General features: G+C 48.9%; 1 protein-coding gene across 2 annotated transcripts; it reads right to left on the reverse strand.

The window, feature by feature from the left end:
• Positions 1-672: 672 nt before the first annotated feature.
• On the reverse strand, positions 673-22,425 carry MAFB (MAF bZIP transcription factor B). Of its 2 annotated transcripts, none has more exons than XM_054981525.1 (2): positions 21,011-22,425; positions 673-748 (listed from the first exon to the last, which is right to left on the reverse strand). In XM_054981525.1, the coding sequence occupies exons 1-2, from the start codon at positions 21,991-21,993 to the stop codon at positions 736-738; spliced, it is 996 nt and encodes a 331-aa protein (XP_054837500.1). In that variant the 5' UTR covers positions 21,994-22,425; the 3' UTR covers positions 673-735. The 2 variants fall into 2 exon arrangements, with proteins under 2 accessions (XP_054837500.1, XP_054837499.1); XM_054981524.1 differs by lacking the exon at positions 673-748 and adding an exon at positions 18,720-20,640.
• Between the last annotated feature and the right edge of the window lie 3,687 nt (positions 22,426-26,112).

Here is a 26,112-nt window from a genome sequence, read left to right on the forward strand (position 1 = left end):
AGAATTTTCTTCAGGCACCTTTCTAAGGAGGAGGGGAAAATGTCTTTGTTGTAACCATCGAGTTACTTGTCTGTTCTGTGTATTAAATAAATCTGTGCAAACTTCTGAACAATTTAGTTTAATTACATGCCAAACCTGCAACAAGGCTTAAACCCATATATTACACGTAGCATTACCAGTGGAACAAGTACTTGGATGCAAGGTCTTGAATAAGTTGACAGCTAATATAAAGCACTGTAATTTATATCGAGTTATATTAAGAGGGTTTTTCCCCCATCTTTTCTTTGAGCACTTCATATAAATATTTACTCAGATTTAGAACCTCGCTTAACCCTATAAGCACCATATTGATGTCTTTCCCCCCCAGCAAGAATCTTTTGTTTACCAAGCAGACAATTAAACGAAATAGTGTCACCTATCAGCTGGTGCATGCATAAACACCTGCCACCAGTAATTATGATATATTTACTGTAAAGTACAATTGGATACAGATTAGAAGAGAGACAAAAGGTGTCAAGGTTGCACTGATTTATTAGAAGAACATTTTTTAGATTCTGTGCCAAAGACAAGATAAAACTCTGCAACGTTTAAGTCGGATCCAAATTACTCCATAAATTATTGAACTGGGTGACATTACCACATAGTTTTCTTTCGAGTGCACATTTAACTCGTATCCATCGTTAGACACACAAGTAAGGAATCTCCAGGGCACAGCTTCAGAACCTGTCTTCTGTCTCAAGGCTCATTCCTGAAACACAAAAAGAAGTAATCAAGACAAGGATACTTTGGAGCAGGTGAAAAAAGCCTTCCCACCTCCCATTAATATAAGCAGTCGGAAAACATTTCTGGGTAGGGGCATTCCAAGCTATAACCAATGGAGGATTTCCATTAATAGAAGTGGGGGAGGATTTTTGCTGAATTCCTTCTTCCTCTGCGTGCTGCATACTCCATGCCATGCCCTGTCCCTCTTGAGCAGCATTACAGGGCGCCCTTTGGGCTGCAGGGAAACGGGGAAGGTGGGAAAGGCCCGTTCTGCTTATGATAATAGTATCTTCCACTGTATCCAACCCAATTAGGTTCCAGGAGGGTCTGGCAGCTCTCATTTTTGAACACTCTTCCCAGGGGGATTTGCATGACTCCCTCTGTCATTGTCTTCCACCAGTGGATGAAGACTGTTTTGTTTCATTTGTAAACTCTTATAGGTTTCCTTCCTGGTTTGTGTGTGTGTGTATTTTTTATTTGTATATAAATTTTAAATGTTATTTAAACGTTTTAATATATAATGTTTGCTGCCATGGGGATCTTATTTTGGGTGGAAAGGTGGTGTATAAATATTTTTAATATATTTTAACAAGCAAGGGCTGCTCTTACCTGTGGCTGACCTTATTAGCTGCCAAGTCAGATACTTTGGGGAGCAGCTTTATCTCTATGTGTGTCTTCTTCTATAATGCTTTGGTGTGTTCAGTGCACTGTGCGTAGGTTGCTGTATTCAACAGTAAAGTGGGTTGTTCGTGTCATTCATCACATTAGCAAAACCAGGACACCCACACACAAGGTGAGGATTTGCTTCATACTGGGGGAAGTCCTCAGGCATGTAAAAAACCATCACTATGTTAAATATTTTTTTTAAAATTCTGTTTTCACCATCAAAAAAAGCTTGATCAGAACTGTGTACATTGCCCTCAATGTTCTGAAAGCCATTTAAAGGGGAAATAAAGAACTAGAGGGGAATGTGGGAACTAGCCTGCTTGAACCTCTAACGGCAAATAATTCCTGAGGGTTGATTGGAAGAGGATTTCCTCAATACTTATGCTTCCGCAATTCCTCATTGGACTCCAACTCTCTAATCCTGACAACCACCCTCTATGACCCCTGCATTATGCTGCAATAAAGAAGTTAATCTAAGGCTTCTTGTTTGTTTTGATTTTGGCAAGCTTGAGATATGAAATGTCATGAAATGTCATAAATTGTGAAATCCCGTGACATTATACGTTGGCTCTCAAATACAATATCTCAGTGATTTTCAAACTGACTTCTGAGGAACTCTAGATTCTTTGTAGACCAATAGGGGTGGCTTTAAGAAGAAGGAAGGATAATCTCCCACTAAGAATCGTCTGATGATTACCAGTGATTATCCACAGTGTTCAGGCACACCGGAATATGGACTGAACTCTTGAGCATTCTCCGTTCAAAGTGTGTGATGGAGAAATTCACCCAGTACCACGCAGGATGAAAAAGAAGTTGGGCCCATTATTAGGTGGTTATGAGGGCATACAAGCTGCCATTTCACACATTTCACCATGTTTTTATACCTGGTGACTGCTAAAGTCTTCCTTACTATTAGCAGGATGATATAGATGACTGAACTACCTCAGAACTCACCCAATAGCAGCTTAGTCATATGCACAGGCTTAGTAAAAAGTGTCACCTCTTGATTTCTGCCAAACAAACTCCTGTTAAAGATACAAAAGCCGATCAAGCTATTTATTCCATTGGCAACACAATCAGAGCACGCCTATTAGCCCCTCTGCTGCAGTAGCTTCAAAGTTTTCAACCAGCAACAAATATATGCCTTTTTTTAAAAAGAGAGAGAGAGAGAGAGAGAGAGAGAGCAAGTAGCTTGTACACATTAGGGGGGTGTATCAAGAACATTTTTGTTATAATTTCTGATCTGGATGGTACTTTAATAGCTTATTTCCTGGTAGGATATTACTGGCTCAGGAGTCAAATCTGTGTGGTTTTTCTTGCTTATTTTCGTGAGGAAATTAGTCAAGAATCTGGAACCATTGTTTACAAAGAGAGCAGCTGTAGCATAGGAGTTAAGAGGCTGGGCTGCGAAACAGCACTCTAATGGGTTTCACTCCCACTATAGCCATAAGCTCTGCAAAATAGTAAAGATTCCAGTAGCACCTTTAAGACTAACCAAATTCATTGTAGCATAAGCTTTCAAGGGCCACAGCTCTCTTCATCAAATGAGCTCTGCAGGTAGCCTTGGGTAAGCCACTCGTCTCAGCCCCAGCTGTCCAGTTGTTTTTTGGGTATAATAATAACACTGATTTTATTCACTGCTCTGAGTGTAGCACTAATCTGTCGAGAAGGGTTGGTATATAAGCATAATGTTGCTGTTGTTGCTGTTATTGGCACAAAGTTTGCACAGAACACAGTCATCCCTCTAACCTAAAGACTCCCTAAGAATCAAGCAGATTAAACAAAGGGGTCCATTTTACAGTCCCCTGAAGTCGGTCCCTTTCTGCACAGCCACACTTCTCTCTTTATTAATTCCTAAAATGGTGGTAGCCTAGCAGGAGAGCTGTGGATGGGCATCAGCATTAACAAACAAACAAACAAAACACGTTTGCATTCATCTCATTTTCCTACTCTTAGCATAACTGACTGATGATAATAATAAATTACTTTTCCACTGAAAACTCTCCATTTGCCATGCTTCTTTTTCATGGTCTGTTTGTTTTACAATATAAGGAAGAAGACCATCAGCTTTTCCATTATACCCAATGGTGGCATTTGGAGGGGGAGTGCTGGGAAGGCTGTTTTTCAACCAAATGACACCCAAATTTCCAGGGAGTGACTACTGCTTGTCTACTAAGACCACACAAGTTTCAAGCAAATTTGGACCAAACATTCCAATTCTATAGCTACTGGTTCTTCTAGGCTTTCTACTTTCAGAGGGAAATCCCCTGAAAGGTGGGTGGAGGGAAGAGAAGGCCATTCTCTGCAGCTTGTGATTGGCTGGGAGTTTTCTGAGCTCTTCCTTTGCAATAGATCCAGAGGAGTTAGCCGTGTTAGTTCGGATCAGGCATCTGATGAAGAGAACTTGATTCTCGAAAGCTTATGCTACAATAAAATAAAATTGGTTAGTCTTAAAGGTGCTACTGGACTCTTTTTGATCTTCCTTTGCAAGGATCTGATTAGAAGACCATTGTCCAGAAAATCAGTAGAATCAAAGTAAAAAATAACTTCATACTGCAGGGCTGATAAGAACTAGAACTTTTTTAAAAATCCATAGATTTTTTTCAGAGAGGAGCGTTTTTTTAAAACCCAAACATCTTGGATTTGAGTTACCAATCCATAAAATTAAGATAATGATTTGAAATCCTTTTCCATGTATATCTTCAATTTGTTATGCACACTCCTAGTACACATACCTGTGAAGTTACAATGTTATTTTACTCTGGTGTTACCCTAATGGAGGGTCTTCTTGTGAGTTAGGGGAATTAGCATTAAAAGCGGCACAGTGAGAGGGAGTAACTGGGAAATCTCTATGTATACTGGGATTATTCCCTTAGAGAACTCTCCAATAAACAGACAGATATTCTACAGGAAAAGTTTCTTTTATTAACAGAGAAATAAAAGGCAAGCAATCAGAAAACACTCACAGCATACACAGAGGGATAACTAAGAAAAACAGTGAGGAAATGGAAAAGCTGTTTGGGAGGAAGGGTGATATTTACCAGTCTCAAAGAGGAGAAGAGGTCCGCAGAAGTGCAGCAAAATGACCAGCATTCCACAGAGAAGAAGGAGTAGAGGAAGCCCGTGCATTCATGCATGCACACGTACATGCACACGCATGTGCGCACACGCACGCACACACTGAGCACATGGCTGGACAGCCCAGATATAGTCCAAAACATACCCTGGAGCAAGCCATTATCTTTGAGGCATAGGCATAGTCTTGCCTCAAAGACAATGGCTTGATGGCTCTTCCAGAGGTTTGGACAATAAGTTAGGAGAGGCTTAATGGTTCTACCTGAGGTAAACAAAAGGTGTGAATGGGGCTTGATGACCCGGCAGTTGCTGGATGGGGAGAGCTATCAGGTTCGCTGAATAGCTCTGATTAGGGATTAGCCAAGAGTTCTTGGGAGACCTCATTGTTCTTAGGTATGTGTTACTCTCTGGGGCATGGGGGACATCAGTTAGCCAGCTGCCTGCCTCAGCTTCTGGTAGTTTTCCATACTCCAACTGGGCTGGCAACCCCCTGGGCTAGAAAGGGCCATGTGCTTATGGCATAGGAGGAAGGGATTTATGATATTACATTCATAAACTACCCTTTTATTTATTTATTTATTCAATTTATATACCGCCCATCCCCAGGGGCTCTGGGCGGTGAACAGTAAAAATCGATAAAAACAAAAACTAAAATCAATATACAAATAATAAAACAAATTAACAAGGTGCAGTGGTGGGGAGAACCTTCCCCACCCCAAAGGTGGGAGGCCGACATGGCACCGCCCCCTTCAATCACCAAATGCCTGGCGGAACAGCTCTGTTTTACAGGCCCAGCAGAACGATAATATGTCCCGCTGGGCCCGGGTTTCCATTGACAGAGCGTTCAACCAGGCTGGGGCCAGGACTGAAAAGGCCCTGGCCCTGGTTGAAGCGAGGCGGACTTCCTTAGGGCCGGGGACCACAAGTAAATATTTATTCGCTGATCGGAGCGATCTCTGGGGAAGGTACAGGGAGAGGCGGTCCCGAAGATATGCCGGTCCCAACCCACTCAGGGCTTTAAAGGTAAGAACCAACACTTTGAACCTGATTCGGAATTCAACCGGAAGCCAGTGCAGCTGGCGCAGGACAGGTGTGATGTGTGACTGGTAAGGTATACCAATCAGGACCCATGCCGCCACATTCTGGACCAGTTGTAGTTTCCAGATCAGGCCCAGGGGTAGCCCAGCATAGAGTGAGTTACAGTAATCTAGCCTGGAGGTGACCGTTGCATGGATCACTGTAGCCAGGTCCTGGGGCGTCAGGTAGGGGGCAAGTTGCCTGATCTGACAAAGATGGAAAAATGCAGACTTGGCAACCGCCGTGACCTGGGCCTCCATCGATAGGGAGGCATCCAGGAGCACACCCAGACTCTTTACCACTGGCAAAGTTGCCAGTGGTGTCCCATCCAGGGCAGGTACAGGTCTGACTGCTAACAGTGGTCTCCTGTTTCATTGTTAAGAAAGTGGCTTTCAGGTCAAACTTCAATACACAAATCAAAAGAAGTCTGACCGGACAAGGTGCATCTATGATGAAGGGGCTGCGCTTCACTGGCAGAGCATTAGCTTTGCATGTAGAAGGTCTCAGGCTCAATCCCAGACATCTTCAGTTACATCCCAGACATCTTCAGGTCGTAGGTGATATGATAGACCCCTGCCCAAGACCACGGCAGCTGCTGTCCACCAGAGTAGACAATAATGACTTTGATAAACCAGTGGTCTGAATCCACACAAGACAGCCTCATGTGTTTGTGATATAGCAAGTAATGTAGACTGCAGAATCTCTCTAGAAAGAGTCCTGTCACTTCTGAACTCTGTACAGTCCCTTTTTGATTCTATAGAAATAGAAAACCAGCATCCTAAGCAGAAAAAAACTGCCATGTATGTACATGTGTGGATTGTTTATAATTCCTTGAGGTCAAAGACATTTCTATATGTATGTAACACCATTTGACTTAGCTATTCTGTGCCACAAAATCCCCTATCAAACTACCTACTTGTAAATAACAGGTTCTGAGTCAGAGAAATTTCCAACACACAAATCAGCAAGGAAAAGTGGACATTTAAGAGATTCCAGGTCCATAACTGGGCACAGGGTTTCTGGACCACAGCCCCACACAAAACCAGATCAGCCAAGCTGTAACAGATGGCAACCTATACAGCCTGCATGCCTGAGGTTTGACAGCCTCCTGTTAAAAGGATCTTTGGTCAGAAGGGGGGAGATCTGCTGAACCAAAGGAGGAACTGGTAAAGTGATTCACGAACCTTTTCAGGGTCTCCAGTTACTACTTACATTAACAATAGTTAACCTTGACCAGATTTTAGCATCAGATTCTCTTATCAGTGCCATGCCTCAAAAACTGTGGGAAGCAATAAAAGAGAGCATCTCTGGGTATGCACAGATGGATGAGCTCTTTAACTTACCAGGGCTGCTGTCTTGGAGGGCCCCTGGCAGCCAGGAGCAAGTGGCACTGGCCACGGGGCTAAACCCCTGGGATGCAAACTTTCTGAAGAAAAAATGCCCTGTCCTTTTTAACAGAAGCGTCCGAGTGTTGTTATTTACCTACCTGCTCCAAAGAGCTTCAGCTGCCCATTTTCACACATTAAGCCTCTATTAAAGGGACAGGCCAACCCTATGATGTCCCTAAAAGTGCAAGCAGGGACCACTTTGCTGAACCTGCTATTTTAGCATCCCGGTCTTCCCTTTAGCCCTTCCTCGCCACTGAATGTTTGCATCTTGTGTAGATTATGGAAGTCCAGCGAGGACTTTCCTGCAGGCTTGAATCCGGGCATCCCTCACATTTGAAATTAAGCATTGCTCACTAGACGAGATTGTTAAGTCCTATGCTGGCCTTGGTACCCAACTGCTGATAGAGGGGGGAAGCTAATCTGCAGTTTATGGGCCACATACAACTGCCAGGCAGCGCGAGGAAGTTGTCAGAAATAGAAGGAGGAAGAGTTGTCTGACTGGGGGCCTTGGTGGCTGTGGCTGTCTGGAAGAGGGGGAGAGTTATGGTGGCGCTGTCTGTGGGAGCTGTAGAGGAAGGAGAAACAAGGAGTGGGTGGGTGCCAAGGAGATGCTTGCCAAGGGAGAAAATCATAGTGCTGTTGTCTCTCTTGTGGCTGTCAGCCATCCAGAGGCTTTGTCGGTGGTTGTACAGAACCTGCTACAGTTTCAAAGGCCGGATGTTCTGAAACGGCTTCCAGCCTAGCACATTTTAATCCCGCCCTCTCCCCAAGCAGCCCCGATCTCCTAGTTCGATTTTATCCACTCAACAACCCCTTTGGGTAGATTATGCTGCAAGAGCGTGATCTCCACCCCGCCCCCTCCCATGGCTGAATCTGAGAGCCAAACTACAAGTGACGCCTTACACAGGTTGGACACTTGTCAGCTTCCCTCAAGTTTTGATGGGAAATGTAGGCGTCCTGGTTTTACACCTTGGCTTTCCATTACAGCTGCAAGACCAGAATGCCTACATTTCCCATCAAAACTTGAGGGAAGCTGACCAGTGTCCAACCTGTGTCAGGCGTCACTTGTAGCTTGGCTCTCAATCCTAGCCTCCCAGGGGAGGGGCCATAGCTCATCGCAGAGTGCCTGCTTTTCATTCAGTCCCTGAAATTTCCAGTTTTAAAAAGGCCAAGTAGTAGGTGACTTGAAGTAGTAGGTGACATGCAAGACCTTGACCAGAGATGTTGGAGAGCTGCTGCCGGTCAATGGAGACAATTTTGGCCTTCATGGGTTAGACTGACTTAGTATAAAGCCAGCTTGGAATAGCAGTTACAGGAGTGTGCTAGGATTTGGGGAAATTAGGTTTAGATCCCCACTCTGCCATGGAAGCTTGTTGGGTAGCCTTGGGCCAGTCACACTCTGTTAGCCTAACCTACCTCTCAGGGTTGTTGTGAGAATAATATGGGGGAGAGGGAAATGATGTAAGCCACCTTGGGTCCCCATGGAGGAGGAAGGTGAAGCATAAATTAAGCAAGTAAAATAAATGGAGTAAATAAAAATAAAGCACCTTCATGCGTTCAAGCGCACTGGAGGGAGCATGAGACAAGAGATAAGAATCAGGCACAGGAGATTATAAGACATTCTCCATCATTTTGTAATGGCAGCCTTCGTTTATACACCTCTGCAGGCATTCAGACTTAAGGAAGAATGTGTGAGCAAGTGTATGTCATTTTTTGTTATAGACAGAACGACTGCAATCAGAAGTTCTCTCCACAGTGACATTGAAAGGGAAAGCCATCTCCTCTTATGAATGATACAAAACGTGGGCTAGGATGCATATTAATGTCTCTGAAGTTTTCAGTGAAAGTGAGACCATGCCAGAATGGTATAGTCAGCTAAAGAATTCAGCGTTTGCATCCACGGACATTGTCATGGAAGCGGCATGTGCCAAGAGAAACCTTCTCACCACTATTCTTTCATGGCAGGGTGGGGGAAAGTTTTCAATACGTTTCTTTTCAGAAAGCTCTAAACTTGCTAAAAGGACATGGCTTTCTTACCTTGCACCCTGCCCTCGTGCCTCAGGATATCATGAATTTTTGATACCAATAAAACAGAATTTTTGATGAGCTGCTATTTTGCATTAAAGCAACTTTACATGCAAAGATTGCATAATAGGAAGTAAAATTGAATTTTGCCTCAGAACAAGTCCTTATTATTAATTTAAATGTTTTTATACATCTTAGCAGCAGCTTAGCATTCTATATATTTAATTTCTTTCTCGACGCTGAGCTGCAGTTTCCTTAGCTAAACAAATCTTTTAAGGGAACACGTGTCTAGTATAGAAACACGGCATTTTGCATCTGGGCCTTTAGAGAAATAATGAAACTTCAAAAGGGGAAATAAAAGAACATTGGAAGGACAACTCTCTCTAAAAGCTAGCGCTAACCACTTTCCCGAAAAGGAGGGGGATCTTTATCCTTGCTCATGTCTTTTCCCCTTGCTGTTGCAATATGCTAATTCTGATTATGACCACACCAAGATTGTAAATACTATAAAATATCAATAAAGCATTTGGTAGACTATCAGCATGGGTTTGCAATATCTGCTCTGAAAATCTGTTTCTTCAGAATAACCACTTTTCAAAGGACAGCACAAAGCAGAAAAAAAGCTTCTTCCTTTCCGAGTAGGCAGCTGTAGAAAAAGTCTGCATAGCAATTCATGCCTGGTTCACCAGCATATCGTTTATTTAAGGGACATTTGAAACAAAAAGAAAAGCAAACATGGAAAACTTCCCTTAGGAAGAAAACAAACACATAGCCAGCATCCAATTTGACAAGGCCACATTGAATACCACTTTACAGTATGCTAGTTGGAAGAGGGATATTTCATAAACTCGGCAGGTTTCTTTCTAGAAGAAAATTTAAGATTTAGGATGTCCATATTTCTAATTAAGTGGGGGGGGGTCATCAGCACCCACATTAAAATGCTTTATTTAATTGGCTGTCTTTCATGTACTTCAAGAGAAAGAATACCTCTGCTTTGTGCACAAAGTGTGTGAGAACTCTAAAAAAAAATACAATTTGAAAACCAAACAAGATTTGAAAAGCTGGCAGCTGCTGAAAGGTTCGCAATGCAGAATGGCTGGGAAGCCAACAGCAGCCTCCCTGGAGGGGGGGGGGTGTCTACAAAGCGCTTTCCAATACCATTAAAAGAAACCCTCCAGTGAGTTTTTGCATCGCTGTGGATCCCCCAACCCACCCGCTGTCCCCTGTAGAAAAGCTGCGAGTGAACTGCCCAGGTAGGGCAAATCGCTGGCCTGTCCTGGGCTCCTGGGTCCGAAGGGGTTTCTCCCGTGCCAGAAAAGCAAGGAGCGAATACAAGGGCAGGAGCTTTCCAAGCTCTGAACTGCTTTATCTGTCTCCTCTGAAACTTGACACCCGTCGCCGGCAGAGCTTCAATGACCTTGCTCTGTCAATCACCAAGCCCCAACCAGCTTACTCGAGCGAGACTGGCACTGGGCCAAGCTTCTTCTTTTTTTTTAAATTAAAACCGAAAACAGCTGGGAACAGTTATCTTGCAAGCCCCAGCTCATCCTAATAATACTACCAGCCTGGCCCCTCTCATGCTAAACAACACTCGTCTCCAGGCTTGCGAAAGCGCCCAAGCTCATCTCTGGAAAATCTTTAGACTCAAAATAAGCATTAAAAAAAAAAAACCATGCTTCTCCATCCTAAGCACTTTTGCTCGGAAGTAAGCCCCACTGAACCTCAGCACCCATTGCGGGGTTTGCTCCCGAGTCACAGGCTCCGGCTGCAAATATAGGTTGTATTGCTACCGGCCCGATTCCCTACATGGTTTCTGGGAAGAAAGTCCAGTAGAGCTGAATGCACCCTACTCATGCTTAACTGTAAGGGAAGTGATTTGCGGCGCTAAGGTTTTTTCCTCCAAAAGAAATCTGGACTTTCTGATTTTTAAAAAGATGTAAATAGGTCATTGATAAAAGTCCTGCACGAAGCATTATTCAGCTAATCGCTCCGCCTCGCCCCGCCGCCGAAAGGTCCCCCCGCCGCGTTTCCTGCTTGTGTTGCTCAATTCTGGGGGCAAAATCTAGTTAGCGGTTCCCCTCTGCCCCGAAGGGAGGGGGGCTTGGAGTGATGCAAATCTATCCACAGCTGTTAGCAATCGCGCTCGCAACGCTGGGAGATCAAACAAAATAATCTGATTTGCACCGGAGGGGGCATTTTGCGGCCGCGGTACGCCGGAGCGCAAACGCAGCGGCAGCCGCCAAACTGGGGGATTGCTAATCCCGCGCTCTCCCTCCCCCCAAACCCTATACAATTCTCATCCCGACGGCGATATTTTAAGGGCGGGGGGAATAAACCTCAAGGCATATTGGATTTGGAACAATGAAGCTTTGCTTTCAAAGCCCCCGTCCACCTTGCAAATGAATGGAATTTACTGGCTACCGGGTGGGAATTCGAGTAACGCGTAAAAACACGTGCGCGTTGCAAGGAGGAGGAGGAGCGGAAGGAAAGGAGGTTTTCTTTCTTGCCTTCCTGTCCGCGAGAGGTGGGTCTTCTTTCTGCTGGGAGCCACCCCCACCCCCAAAGTTTCCAGGCTCCAGAATCGGGACCTTTAAAGCTTCCCTGCGCTGTTGATTCTATGCAAGTTTACTGAGGAATAAATCCCGAGAGCTCAGCCGAACACTAAAGTGTTCGGATTGCAGTCTTAGAAGGAGACATCCAATTCTTGCACGCACGCACACCCTCCCAACGCAGTGAATGGCAGCAATTGTCAGTGTAGAATCTAACTGCCTGAAAGGCAATGACGCCCAGTGGTTAAACCCTTAGACTTAAGAGCGCGATCTTAAGCACGCTCGCTGAGACGCGAGCGCCGGTGAAAGCAGTTCCCAGGTAAATGGCCACAGAAGTGCAGTTGCGTAGCCCCAGCCCCTATCCTCCCCTGTTTTCTCAGAGCAAGGCCCCGCTGATTCTTAAGGGGCTTCGCTCCCAAGCCGTTCAGCCAGCCGAGAGCTGCAAGCCTCTACACGCTTCCTTAGGACTGAGCCACACCGAATATAATTGCGAGTCAGTGTGACGAGGGCCAGAAGACTCCCGCAGAAGAAGACCCGCCCCGGTTTCTTGCCTCTCTCCCTCCTGAGGCGGAAAATTCGCTTTCTTTGGCCGCAGCGTCTCCTATTAAAAGGGGGTGGCGTTAATGGTCGGTGACTCGCTTTACCGGCCAGTTTCACAGAAGGGTTCTGGAACCACAGCGGCGCCTCCCGAGAAAATGGTCTTGGTGTGGCGTGCGCACGGTCTGGCGTTGCTTTTGAGGGCCTCGGTGGGCGCCCCTCTGGGGGCTCTACGGCTCAGCGGCAGATCATCTGCTTTGCATTCCAAGGGTCCTCGGTTCAATCCTCGGCGGCGCTCTAAACAGGAAAGGACCCCGTGTGCCTTCTCAGCACACCTGTGGTACAAGTCCGGTGTTTTTTCCTGAGCAAACAGGAGGGCTTTCTAGAGCTACCTTGGAAATCTAGTTGGTCTTTAAGGTGCTACTGAAGCCGAATCTAGAGCTGAGCAACTAGATTTCCACGGTATGGGAGCCGAAGCTCATACACCGGAAATCTAGCAGGTCTTTAAGGAGCGACTGGACCCGGATCTTGCTCCTCTAGAGCTATGCAGTAGCCCTTCTGCCAGTTACGATCTTGACCTCCCTAGACTTTACAGAAGGCGACTTCTTGGGGTGGAAGAAGGGCAGGGCAAAGGGACTGGCACGTTGCTCCGAGGCATTCTCGCCTTTCTCGCTAGCAGCATTCCACTGGCCGAGACCCGGCCTTGAGAATAAGCTCCAATGAAACCTGCCTGTGTGCTACTTTGCAGGATCAGAAGCTAAAATCAATCGCGCATTGTGAACCTCTCTACCGATAGAGAAGATAAATGGAATAGCGAGGCAAATCCCTGTCGTGAATACGGGAGAGGAGATCGTCCCAGATCTCCTGTTTGATCCGCCCCATCCCCTTCTAAAATCCCATTTTCAGGTTCGGTGGGAGGATGAGCTTCGCAGCAAGGGCGACAAGCCTAATGCTGGAGGCGTGAAAGAGAAAGTTGCCGAAAACAGCAGGCGCTGCCTGCATACTTCCTAAATCGAGAGAGTGCTTTGGAGGGATTAGCCTGCGGAGCTAAAGACTCCGTATGAGGATTGCGAAGACCTGGGTTCGAATCACTCACTCTGCCTTGAAGCTGGCTTGGTGAGCCACACTCTCTCTAACCTACCTCACAGAGTTGTTGTGAGGATAAATGGAGGAGATGGGAGCCGTGATTGCGGTCCTGGGCTCCTTGGAGATAAAACTGTACTAAACAACCTAAGAGCAGTAGCCCGGCCCCTTTCTCCTCTCCTCCCCGAGGGGCATCCTTTCCTTCCATCTCTCCCTGGATCAAAACTTCCTCCTCCACTCAGTTTCTTCTGCCCTGCAGAACGGCTCTCTCTCTCTCTCTCTCTCTCTCTCTCTCTCTCTCTCTCTCTCTCTCTCTCTCTCTCTCTCTCTCTCTCTCTCTGTGTGTGTGTGTGTGTGTGTGTGTGTGTGTGTGTGTGTGTGTGTGTGTGTGTGTGTCAATCAATAGCAGAGAGCAAATGATCGCTCCCGGTGGTCAATATGTGCCAGAAAGAAGACCCTAGAAGAGCCCAGCGCGCTAGTTTAAGGCTGCAGGCCTGCTGGGGAAGGCCTTCAGCTCAGTGGGAACCACTTGCCAGGACAGGAGCAGGGAGGCTGTATTTGAGGTTGGTCTTCATTGGGCACTTTTCCGGACCTTTGGTCATGCGAAGTAAATATGGGGAGTCGTTGTAGCACCGAAGAACTGGGATCTGGGATGTCTCCAGTTCCGACTTTGCCTCTGTCACAAGTTTATTAAGTGGCCTTGGGCCTACCTTACAAGCAGGGCCTTCCTAAGGGTAGCAAGAAAACGTGCCCGAAACACTTTGAACAGTAACTCCAAAGGAATAACAGTGTTAGTTTGGTGTAACAAAATTACACCAGGAGTCTAGCAGCACCCTAAAGACCAAGGAAATATATTTCAGCAGGAGCATCTGCCTCAGAGCTCACCTCCTCAGAGAGCTTTACTTTGGACCATAAAACCTCTGTATAAATGCTTCCCCGTTGCAGTCTTGGGTGATCTCACTAGGCTGTTACAGGGATCGCAAAGGAATGTGAGTAAGGCTATTTGAACAGGAAACGCACTATATAAATGCAACCTCTTATTATGGACAAGGCCACTGGGCATGTGCAGAGTGTCTTTCCATCACCACTAAATAACCAGCATTGAATTAGAGATAATGGAGAGTGTTGAAAGCTTGTGCAGCTTGGGATTTTTAATAATGATAATGATGATGATGGTGGTAGTAGTAGTAGTAAGTAGTAGTAGTAGGGTGGTGTATGGCCAAACCCTAAGCCCAGCTACTCTTACAGTTGTCATCTTTGCATGGAAGTAAGTCTCAATGCGTTCTATAGGGCTCATTCGCCCGATGCACTTTCGAATAAACGTGCATAAAGACGAGGCTTTTAATATTCTGGGACTTACTGAGAAAAGCAGGGGGGAGCGACCGGTGCGATCTCCTCTTCCTGGTTGATGCATGCGGCAAGAAGCTCTTGTGAATCCAAAATAAATCTGGAGAGCTAAGACCTGTAAATACTCTGGGATTTCACCAAGCCAACCGAAGAGGCAACAGTTAACCTTTCCGCTGCAGGAGAGTTTGCCAGACAGGCAACCGTGGAGATGCGCCAAGCGCGGAGATGCTGAGCAGCCAGGGGGAGGGGAGGGAAAGCCTCGGGTCGCACTCGCCATGGGTCTCCTGTCCGTAGTCCAGTTGCCAACTGACCTGGAGAAAAAATGTCCTCGCCCTGTAATAGAAGCTGAGTGTGTGGAAATGGCAGCTGAAGCTGTTCTCGGCAAGGAGGTAAATAACCACCCATTGAAGAGTCAGGACATTTTTTCTGCAATTGAGTAAAGGCGGCAACCGAAGAGATGGGGCTCAGCTGGAACTTTGAAAGCGCTTGAGATGGAGTGGCCTGGAGCCTGGCCCTGCTGCTGCTTCTGACCACCTCAGCCGGAGAGAAAGAAAAGGCCAAGGAGTGGATGGAGGGAAAGATTTTTTAACAGGTGCAGCTGGAGTCTATCTGCTTGTCTGGAGTGAAGCCTCGTCTCCACCAGCGCCTCGGCAGCTGATTCTCTGTCTGCCCACTTAGGACTCCAGCCTATTTCTTGCCTGTAACCATTTCTATCACGAGGCCTCCCCATTTCTCTTCCTCTCTGCCTAAATGGCATTTTTCTACCCAACAGCACACCTCGTTCCTTCCCTCTATTCTGTTTTCCTCTGGGCCCATAAAGTTGCCTTCTTTGAAGTCAGCCTTTTGGTCTAATCTGACTGGCCGCAGCTCTCCGGGATCTCAGGCAGAGGTCTGGCTGACGTGATCGGTGGGTTTACGGGGGATTCAACCGGGGGCTTTCTGTAGGCGAAGTCGCTGCAGGGATGTCAATAGGTCTGAAGGGAAATGTTCTGTCCTTCTAACAAAGGCGCAGTGGGGGTGGAAACAGGCAGCTGAAGCTTCGCATGGCATGGACGTGAATAATATCGCCTGCTACACAACAACCCATTAAGCCTATACTAAAGGGAAATGACCTTTTTTCTCCAGGCCTGTTGGCAACCCCTAAGGGCCAAGAGCTCTTCGGCACTCTAGTGCAAATACCCCCTGATCCGAGTGGAAGCAATTTTTTTAATTTCTCAGAGTTTTTCTAGCTGCTTTAGGGCCATTTCCCAATTTCCTTTTGAAAAAAAAAATATTTTAAAACAGTACACACGACCAGCTAAGAACTCTTCCCTCCTCCGCTTTCACCTCCCCCGTGTTTTCGGACCGAAGTTTCACTTCCCCGGGGGTGGTTCTCCATCTCCAAATCGCTGGGCCGCTTTTGTGGGGCACCTGATGACGGGAAGAGGCGCAGTCCCTGGGCGTCCATCTGATGTTCTTTGAACAGGCATCTTGGCTCAAAAGGTGTTACCTTTTGAGCGCCCCACTGGGATCGGGCTCCTTCAGCTTATTGGGACCCGGTAGATCCCTCGCCAGAGCCAGAAGACTTCCCGAGCAAGTGTCCTCAGTCACCTCTTATTCCCACATTTAACCCGATCCCCCCTTTTAAAGTCAGATAATTTGAAACTCATAAAGAGCGGCGAACCACTGCAAGGCCACTTCCTACAGAGAGGGACCTCTGCCCTTGGACCTTCCCTCTGACACAGTTATTTGATGGGAATGCGGCCGCCCAAAGGCCCTCTTGTGCGCTTCGCTGCGGGCTGTTTGCCTGGCAGAAACTGTCGCTCAATTAGCCTCAGTGATTTATTCAATGCATGCATGAGGGGACATTAATATGCGGTGGCAGTTCCCACGAACAATATTCCTCTTAGGCCTTCCAGCAGCCCGAGCGTGCCTCCATGGGGGGGGGGAGATCCTAGCCCCCTCCTTCCTCCACGAGCCCCTGTCCCTTTAGTTGCTCCCAGCGGGCCTTACCTAGACGCTGGTGTGATGCAGGCACTCCGTCAGTCCTGAGATGAGTTGTGTCTGTCCCATCCTGATTCTCAGTACCTGGCTTGGAATAACTGCTCTTAATCAACTAACTCACCCAGCGCCGCCCCCCACCCCCAGCTCGGTGGGATCCCTCTTTCTTTGCAGCTGGAACATTTAAAGTTTCCCAGCTTGCTTTTCAAAGGAGTGAAAAGTTACAGCACAGAGATACAGCCGCTGCGGGGAATTTGAAGCCTGCAGCCTGCAAACCCCGGAATTTGGAACGTGGCCTTTCTTGCAGGCAAATTCCATTGCAATCCATGGATCCCCCAATATTAACAACAGGTTGCAATCCTGACTACACCTGGTCGGGAGTTGCATCGGACTCGACAGATTTGGGACTGGCCTGTTTAGGATCGTGTTGCAAGTCTCAATGGGAGGTTCCCTTCCCAGTAAAGGTTGGGGCGATCTGAGTGCATAGAGTCTTCCCGGATTTTTAAAGATAACATCCCCTTGAAATCAATGGGTCTTGCCTACCAACAGATGTCAGCCCCTTTGGAAGACGCCTTGAAGGTGTAAGGCGCATTCATTTCCCTTCGACTCTCCCTGCTTCAAATTAAACGACGGCTTGTTTTGTGTGCCAGTTTCAGGCACGTTGGCTAGAATGTGTTTTCGGTTGCACGGTGTCCCTGGACTGCAGGGTGGCGATCCCCGCGTGCGCGGTCAGGTTGGGAGGAAGCCGATTCGCCGCTGCTCGCTTCTTTCCCAGCCCCTAGCCCAGGCTCAAGGGGTCAGTCGGGAAACTTGGCACGTTAAAGCACGAACCGGCTGCAATGGTTGAGGAAGATGAAGATGCATTCCCGGGAGCCGAGCCGGGGCACCTGGCTGACTCGGGGAATGCATCCCTTAATCAAGCCGGCTTTGGCCCAGGCGGTGTCCAGGGCAGAGCTCGATCTCAGAAGGCAAGGCAGTGACTTCCGAGGAGAGGGGCGCCCAGGCTCGTCGCTCTGCGCTGGGCCCACGTGGTGCTCGGTAGAGTGACTTTCTGTTTTACGTGCACACCCAAGGCTTCCTCTGCAGGAGAGTGGCGAGAAAGAGGAAGCCAAATGGGCTAGAGGCAGCGCCGTAACTAGTCGAGATGCACACCTGCCAGGCAGATCGGGCGGGTTTTTGCACACGCACAGCCACTGGGCAAGGGCTGAGGACTGCGGTCTTGTCTCCCCATCCCGTAAAGTGGCTCAGAAGATGACCGGCCACTATCAATGGGCATCCTCTTCTCGGGCCGCCCATCTTTTGCACTGCAATGGCGGCCCTTCTCAATAACCTTCTTAACATACTTTGAAATGGGGGGGGGGGAGTGTGCAACACTTCAGTCACATTGGAAAGCCGCCCTTCCCGCTACTGTAGGGCAGGGACTGCTAGGAACCGAGCCTCGGGCTAAGCAGGGCTTTTGACAGAAGGGATGATACCAGGCCGAGCACCGAGGCTTTAGTCAGGCCAGGGTTCCAACAGGAGCTGGGGGGGGGGTTTACAGCAGGCAAATGGGTGCTCCCCACGAAGGGTACTGCAAGCCAGGAGGCCCGACGGCCTATCCTGATCCTAAACGCCTTGACAGGTGAGCCACTCATCAGGCCCTTCCTAGTTCCCACCCAGCGTGTTAGGAAACAGGGTGCATTTTATGAGATTTCTTCAAGTACTGGGAAAGAACTTAAGGTCAGGACTTCACGAGTTTTTTGTAAAGTCTATTTGCCCTTGGACCCCAAACCAGGCCACAAGTCACATCACAGGCTTTTGGGGGAGGGGGTGGGGATGGCCGTTTTGTTGCCATTGGATTTGGAAGACTGTAATCCTATTCACTCATATTGAGGAATAAGCCGAGCTGAAGGTAGCCGGGTGTATTTCAAAGTAAATGTGCACGATTTCTAACCCCTCCCCCTCCTTAGTTTCAGGTAGGTGGCCCATGTTGGTCTGCAGTAGAACAACAGGATTTGAGGCCAGAGGCATCTTGTTGCTGGTCTCAACCCCCCCCCCCTTTAATGTTCCTTGTGGACCAGGCCGAAAGTATATAAAAGTCCTATCTAGCCCAGCTGATTAAATAAGGGAGAGTCCAAACAGTAGCCAGAGAAACACATCCGCCCAAAGAAAATGCCATTTCGCTGATATTAGTAAGCAAAATAGGAAACAACTTTAATTACCAGGAAAAAAAACCAGAAACCAGTCTGAATAAAACTACAATAAGACCAAGAGGTTTTCTTTTAATATTTTTTCATATCATAAGCAGGATTTGAAATTGATCCCTTCAGAACTTTTACATGAAATAAAAAGAATATTTTTTTCTGCTGCTGCAATGTTGCGACTTCAACACAGTTGAATCCGTAAAAACCCAAAAGCTCGAGGGGTATTTTCTGATGCATAACTAATATCCACAATATTTAAAACGGCAAGCACCATGCTCTTCATTTATTACGATTCTTGGTATTACTGTTAATTTATAAACTAATACAAACTTAAAATGCATCCGGCCAGCAGTGCCAGCAATCCCTAAAAGGAAACTAAAAAATAAAAAGTTTTCATTTTGGTATTTTTGTCAGTGCAACGTAAAATCCTTTTACTGACCTGCAGGAGGAAAAAAAATAAAACCGGAATGGGGAGGGGTAAGACTCAAATCTATTATTACTATACCAAGTTGTGAGGAAATTTGGCTAAACTCTCACAGGCTTCATTAAAAAGCAGATTTGCAAAAGAATACACGTGAAAGGTGAAATACACCACTCCAAACAGGCGTGTTAAAAAGGAGCTGTCCTCCCCCCCCCCGCCACCCGTGCATTCAGAAAATTCAGACTTTTGCACTGATCTACTGAACTCCCATCACAGATCAAGCACGTGAGCTGCTAAGAAGGCTGCCTTTGAAATTAACCAGCACCTCTCTACTTTAAGAAATGAAACGGCCAATTGTTGTTGGGTGGAGGGGAGAATAATTGCACATTCTAACCTCTGGTTTGTATTCCTGAGTGTAGGACAAAATCAGGTGCCTGGACCAAGGGCATGCACAGAGTGACGGGCAATCCAGGAAAGACACAACGTGGAATTCGCCCATCGCCCCTTCTAGAAACTTGCTTCCTTGGTTTTTTTGTCCGCCCTCCCCTCTACATCCTTGGAAATATAAGTATAATGCATTCCGGTGGAATATACTCCATCAGTTTCGATAATTTGACTTCCAAGTTATGGGGTCGGGGAAGGGGGCGTTGAGGTTAGGTTTGACATTCTGTGCCCAACCAACAAAAACCAAAATGAAAACTAATTGTTTAAAAAGTTACAACTTCAAAAGTGCACCAAATATACAAAGTTGTTTTCTGAATGCAAAATGCCCAGAATTCTTATTTATCTGTAAGTCATTATTTTCCTAAGGAACGACCATAACCAGCGATAACCAGCCTGCTGAAATGTTCCCCTGTTTCGTTTGGCTTCCCCTCCCCCGAGTGGGTCGAAGTGGCTGATATTTACAAGCTTAACTTCGAGGGCTCAATCCACCCATAGCGCTCTTGCGTAGCGCCCCATTCCTTACAATGGAGCTTGCGCTGGAGAACTTCCAGGTGGATCGGGCCCAGATTTTTTTTTTTAAAAAAAAGAGAGAATAGGAACAAACAATTGCACGAGCATAGAAAGAGGGGCTTTTATATAGAGTGATAACTCGTGGCATGTTCTTACTCAATTCAAAAAAAAACACAGTAACAACAAGGGGGAGCTATGGCCGATGATCAGCGACATGCGAAAAGTTAAACGAGAAAAAAAATGGTACAAAATAGAAGTTACCATACATGTCCAGCATGCAGGATTAATATTTTTAATGCAGATTTTTTGTATTTTTTTCTATATAATCAAGCAGGCAATAAAACCGAGAAGAGTTCTTGATCTCCCCTTTCCTCTCTTGCAAGAAACGTCCCATCTGAATTCCATCACTCTCTCAAGGCAGGCAATATACGAGTTTGCATGTATTGTCCTCTCTGATTTTTTTTCTGGTCAATTTTGTGCATTCTCCCTCTTTTTTTCTCTTCCTTCCTGTTTGTTTTAAAACTCCAAAGCGGATATTCTAGATGGCTTGTCCAGGGCCCATCCCTTTGTTTTGCAAAGTCCAGGATAAAGTTCTACAAGCAAGCAATCGATTCGTATAAAACATTTTTTTTCTTTTCAACCAGTCCTTTCCATCTCCCCCTCTCCCCACCCCTTCCACCTCTCTCTCTCTCTCTAGCTGGCCCACCGGGAGGATCAGTTGTATCCCTCCCCTCCCCCTCCAATCTTCACAGCTGACCTATAGTAAGTCGAGAGGTTGCAAGCAGATCGCTGCAGTCGGGGCTGACAGGCACCCCAGCCACCCCCAGGCCCGGCCATTGCCTTCTGACTCTCTCTCTCTGCTCAAGAGGGGACATGGATGAAGACATCAGAGGGTGGGAGAGGGGGGCAAGTGAGGGTGAGCGGGGAGGGGGACCTCGGTTGGTTGGTTTTTAAAGGACTCACATGAAGAACTCGGGAGAAGACGGGTTGTCGCTGGTGGATCCGGCCTCCCGGAAGCCGTTGCTGGCCAGTTTCTCGCACTTGAGCTTGTAGGCGTCTCTTTCTCTGGCCAGCCGGGTCACCTCTTGCTTGAGCTGTTCCACCTGCTGGATGAGCTGGGTCTTCTCGTTCTCCAGGTGATGCTTCTGCTGGACCCGCTTGTACCTGCAAGACTGGGCGTAGCCTCTGTTCTTCAAGGTCCTCCTCTTCTGCTTGAGGCGGATCACCTCGTCTTTGGTGAAGCCCCTCAGGTGCCGGTTGAGCTCCCGCACCGACATGGAGACCAGCTGGTCGTCGGAGAACCGGTCCTCCACGCTGCTGGAGGACGAGGAGGAGGAGGAGGAGGAGGAGGGGTGCGGCTGGTGCGTGTTGGGGAGCTGCTGGGAGGAGCTGGAGGAGGTGGAGGGGGTGGGGGAGGCCTGGTGGTGGTGCGGGTGGTGGTGCGGGTGATGGTGCGGGTGCGGGTGCGGGTGCGGGCCGGCCAGGTCTTCGTGGGGGACCCCGCCGTACTGGTGGTGGTGGTGCTGGTGGTGGTGATGGTGATGGTGGTGGGCGGCTGCCGCGCGGAAGCTCTCGAAGCTCTGGAGCGGCTGGGGCACCTGGTGGGAGCCGATGAGGGCTTCCACCGCGTCCTCCGGGGTGAGGTTGAGCGTCTCCGGGTTCATCTGCTGGTAGCTGTTGGCCATCCAGTAGAGGTCCTCCAGGTGAGTCTTCTGCTCGGTGGGGCTGAAGCTGGGCGAGGAGGGCACCGAGCTGCAGGGCGTGCTGATGGGGGTGGAGGAGACCGAGCCGGCCGGCTGGAGGCGCGTGCAGTGCCTGCCTGGGCGCTCGGCTCTGCCCAGCGGCTCCTTCTTCACGTCGAACTTCATCAGGTCGAAGTCGTTGACGTACTCCATGGCCAGGGGGCTGGTGGGCAGCTCGGGGCCGATGCTCAGCTCGCCGGCCATCGCGCTGGGGCGGGGCGAGGGGCGCTCCTCTCCCGGCGGAGGGAGGCGAGGGGCTCGCGGGCTCGCCGCCTCACTCCCGGCTCCAGAGCTCCTCGGCGCCGGCCAGCCCCAGGAAACTTGCCCCGCTTCTCCGCAGCCGAGCCCAGGAGCCAGAGAGAGTCACCTCTCACCGCGGCTCCTCTCCTCCCCTCCGGCTGCGCTGCAGACCAGCTCCCGCTTGCCAGAAACCCGCCGGCGAAGGCACGGTCCGGGGAGAGGACGAGACGACCCGCAGAGCCGCTCTGGCAGGGTTTCTCCTTCTGTCTTCCTGCGGAGCAAAGGAAAGAGAGGCACGGAGCGGCCGCTGCCTTGGCTTTGTAAGTCCGGATCTCGGGCGCGACCCGCCAGCAACTTTGCGCCGGCTCGGCTGGGGGGGGGGGCGGCCGCTTGCAGCGGAGCGCGGGCGGGCGAGAGAAGGGCGGGCGGGCGGGCGGGCGAGCCAGCCGCGAGCTGCGCCCGGCTCCAGCCGCAGCCTGCAGCGCCGATTGAACAGCTGTGATTCGCCCAGCCGCCCCTCTCGGCTACTTATAGCGCCTTCCTCGCTGACACTCCGGCGAAGGGGGCGGTGCCCCAGCCGCCCTCCGACCAATCGCGGCCCGGACGCCGGAGCTCTCGGGGTAGCCGGGGGCGGGGCCCGGCCTGAAAGAGGGTGACAGCTCCCAGCCAGTCAGCTGACGAGCAGCTGGAGCAGCAGCTCGGGCCGCGAGAGCCCCCTCCCCCTTCCACCTCTCTTTTCCTTCTTTCATGTTTTAATCGTCCCCGTCTCTTGCCCTGCCTGTCTACGGCTTGGCAATTGGCGCACCAGTCTCAGGCTGTATGACTTCACACATACACACACTATTAGGCTAGTGGAAACAAAAGAATCGCCTTGCAAAAAGTGAGCAGGGTGAGAGTTGCAAGAAAAGAGAATCGGCTGCGACTCCCCCCCCCCCTTTCATGAGTGGGAAGAGGAGTATTGATTTCACAACCACGGAGGAGAAAGTTTGGCGGTGGGCGCGCGTGCGCGCGCAGTTGTGCACGTGTGAGTGTGCATCGGACAGAGAAGGTTGGAATGTCGAATATGTGTTCTTTCACGTTTGGCTCATTTTTATGCAGGCTGCGATTTACTAGTCGGCATCAAGAGGGGAGAAAACGTCACATACACACACGCGCGCGCACGTTAGAAATCATTTCAAAACCAAGCGAAACTACTGTTTCTTGCAGCGCAAGGGAGGAAAGGGGAATTAGAACTCCGTTTCAGTCGCGGGGGGCTCGTCTGTGATTTCCCCTTCTCCGAGCCTGCCTGCACAGCATGCAAAGAAGAACGCGTTTTGCAAGATTTGGGGAGCGGGGGGAGGGGCCTCCAGCAACAGGACTGTGTTTTTGTTTGAACATTTTGTAACGATTAAGAAAGATTAAGGCGCCCTTCTCGCTCTATTTTTTCCTCCTTCTGGTTTCTCTGCTCCAAACGGACATAAAGCGCGACCCCAAGTGGTCTCTTGGAGAATTGCATCGATTAAAAGCGTGCGGGGAAAATGCTCCCGGAACGGAGTGATATTGGAGCATCGACGTGAGAAAAACGGAAAGTGCGGAGATGCCTGCAGTTAGTCTCTACCCAGCGAGATCTGGCTTCTTGTTCGCGTACAGCCGTGCTGCGTTATCCATCCCTACCGAAACCGAATTTTCTTCCTCGCTTACGAATAATCTCTCCTAATGTATTCCTATCGAATAAGAAGTTTTGACTTCTGATCCTTTTGAGATAAGGAAGGAGATGCTAAAGGTGTTAAAAAGATGTTATTATAACTGAAACCCGGACAGAGCTGGGAAGGGGAGGGCGTTACAGTACCCTAGTTATAATGCCATGTTATAATGGTAAACCGCTAGTTATAATGGCATGTGGAGTGTGATGCTCGTGAGAGTCGGTTCCTCTGCCCCCCTCCCCCCCGCAGCACCATATTAACGTGCAAACAGACGCATACCCCCCCTTTTTTTACCTAAACTTGTTTCTTTTCAAGTAAGCGCCGTTCATTTCAATGGAAACAGCCTCCCAAATCCGCTGCCTTAAAGTACGCTCCCGTACCAGTAAGTTGCGCAACATTTCCTGGAGTTTGTGACATGTGGGAATGTTTGGGGCTGGTGTAATGGGTGGGTGGGAATCTCCTGAAAGAGCCATGGGGAACGCTCCCCACGTGCGAGGGAGCGCTGTTGGCATCTGCTTCTGAGATGCCACGTTACCAACTTGTTCGAAATTCGAGTTCCCATAAAGGCAAGCAGGTGGAAAGCGAGAGGGAGAAATACCTAGTCAGGTAAATTGCGAATCAGACACCTGCTGGAGTTGCCCAGAACAGAGGACGAAGATCCAAGGCGAGAGAAAGGGAGCCCTATGATATTTGGGGCGCTCCGGGGCGTTTGTATGACTATAGGAGGAAAGGGCAGGTCTGTGCGCGCCTTTGGAATTTCTCCCCAATCAGTATCACACATGCACAAACAAGTTTATTCCTTCATCTTCTTTCCTTCTACGCGTATAGCCCCCAAACACCTTCCTTTTCCTTGTCAGCGAGTAGTTCCGAATCCAATGGGGCGGATTCCTTAACTGCGCCGCCTCTCTGTGTTTGAAATGCGCCGATCTGGGATCGCGTCCAATTCTCTGCAGAGAGCAGCAGCTCCTCCCGCCCGCCCGCCAATTAACCAGCGCGCCGACTTAACCAGAAGAGAGCGCAAGCACCGAGGGGAATGAATCGCCGGGTGAGCAGCTCTCAGCTCCCAAGCTCAGGGATCCAGATTCTCAAAAAAGGATCCCTGGATCCTCGGTCCTTGAGCGATTGCCCCACCTATCCCCAACGCAGTTCAGTCGGAGGATCCATCCGGTCTGCACTCTCGTCTTGTCCACACGCCCATTCAAGCGAAGTGCGCTGCTGTCAATGGGACTGTCTGTTACCCGCTGGCCACTATCCAGCCCAGAGTTAGCGGCTGAAACTCTGGAAGACCAAAGGCTTTAGCCGAGTTCAGACTCCCGAACCTATTTCGCAGAAATCAAAGGGGCTTTGTGTTTAGGATCGAGGCCTTCGTTCCCTGTAAACTGGGCCTACGATCGCAGCTTGGCCTCTCAACACGTTTACTCCACTGTAAGTCACTCCCTCTGTTTTTAGTGGAACTTGCGCTTCAATGAAATAAGTCCCATCGGACGCGTTGAGGCTTACTTCTCTGTAAACCTGCTTGGGGTTGCCTGCCCTCCGCATTTGGCGGATTTCATCCGAACAGAATTCGGCCCGGAAGGGCCACTCTTAACGCAGTTTTTTATTTTTCCGAACCTTTCCGTTCGCGGCCCGATCCTGAACACGTTCTCTCCGAAGTAAGCGCCATTGAATTTACTGGAACTTACTTCCCAACAAGTGGATTTAGATGTACACTTGAGCTGTGGATCGGGGCCATTCGACTTTGGCCTAAATAAATCATTTGCAATCGGAACTTTATTTCCCTCCGAAATTGTGAAGAGCTTTTAGCAAAAAGAAGCAGTTTGTAGACGGCGGCATTCGAAGGCGAGGCGCAGTAGAAGAAGCCACGGGGGAAGAATTCGTGTTAGAGAAAGTGGCTGGACGCCTGGCCTTCCCCCGAGCCCTGCTTTGCAAATGGTTCCTCCTTGCTCGAAGGGAGCGGGATTTGCCCCCTCGGTCCTTCTGCGTGTCTCTGACTGCTTACTGTTTTTCTCTGCACTTCCTCGGGGCACAGGGGAAGGGGAAGCTTTGCGCTTCAGCTCACCGGGCAAAGCAGTCATTGGGCAAAATACACTTCCCTGGCCGAAGGGGAGGAGGAGCGCAGCGCTCCTGCCCGGGAAAGGGAGGCGAGCCCCGGGCTGGGGTTCTCAAGGCCGTCGGCGAAACGAACCCTGGAGGTTCCTCCGCCAGGTGGAGAGCAGCCGCGGCGGCTGAGCCGATGGTTGCCCTGCGGAGCGCCTGGCTGCTTTGCCGAATCTCCGCTTTTCCTTTCCTTTTCTCTCTAGAACTGGAGTCCTTTCCGGTGCAAAGCGGCGAGCGTCCCCTCGCCTTTCTCGGAACGCTTCTCGGCGAAGGATCTCTTTCACAGCCCGTTTGGCCCCATTAA

Source organism: Eublepharis macularius, chromosome 5, assembly GCF_028583425.1.
Source record: "Eublepharis macularius isolate TG4126 chromosome 5, MPM_Emac_v1.0, whole genome shotgun sequence".
NCBI lineage: Eukaryota > Metazoa > Chordata > Lepidosauria > Squamata > Eublepharidae > Eublepharis > Eublepharis macularius.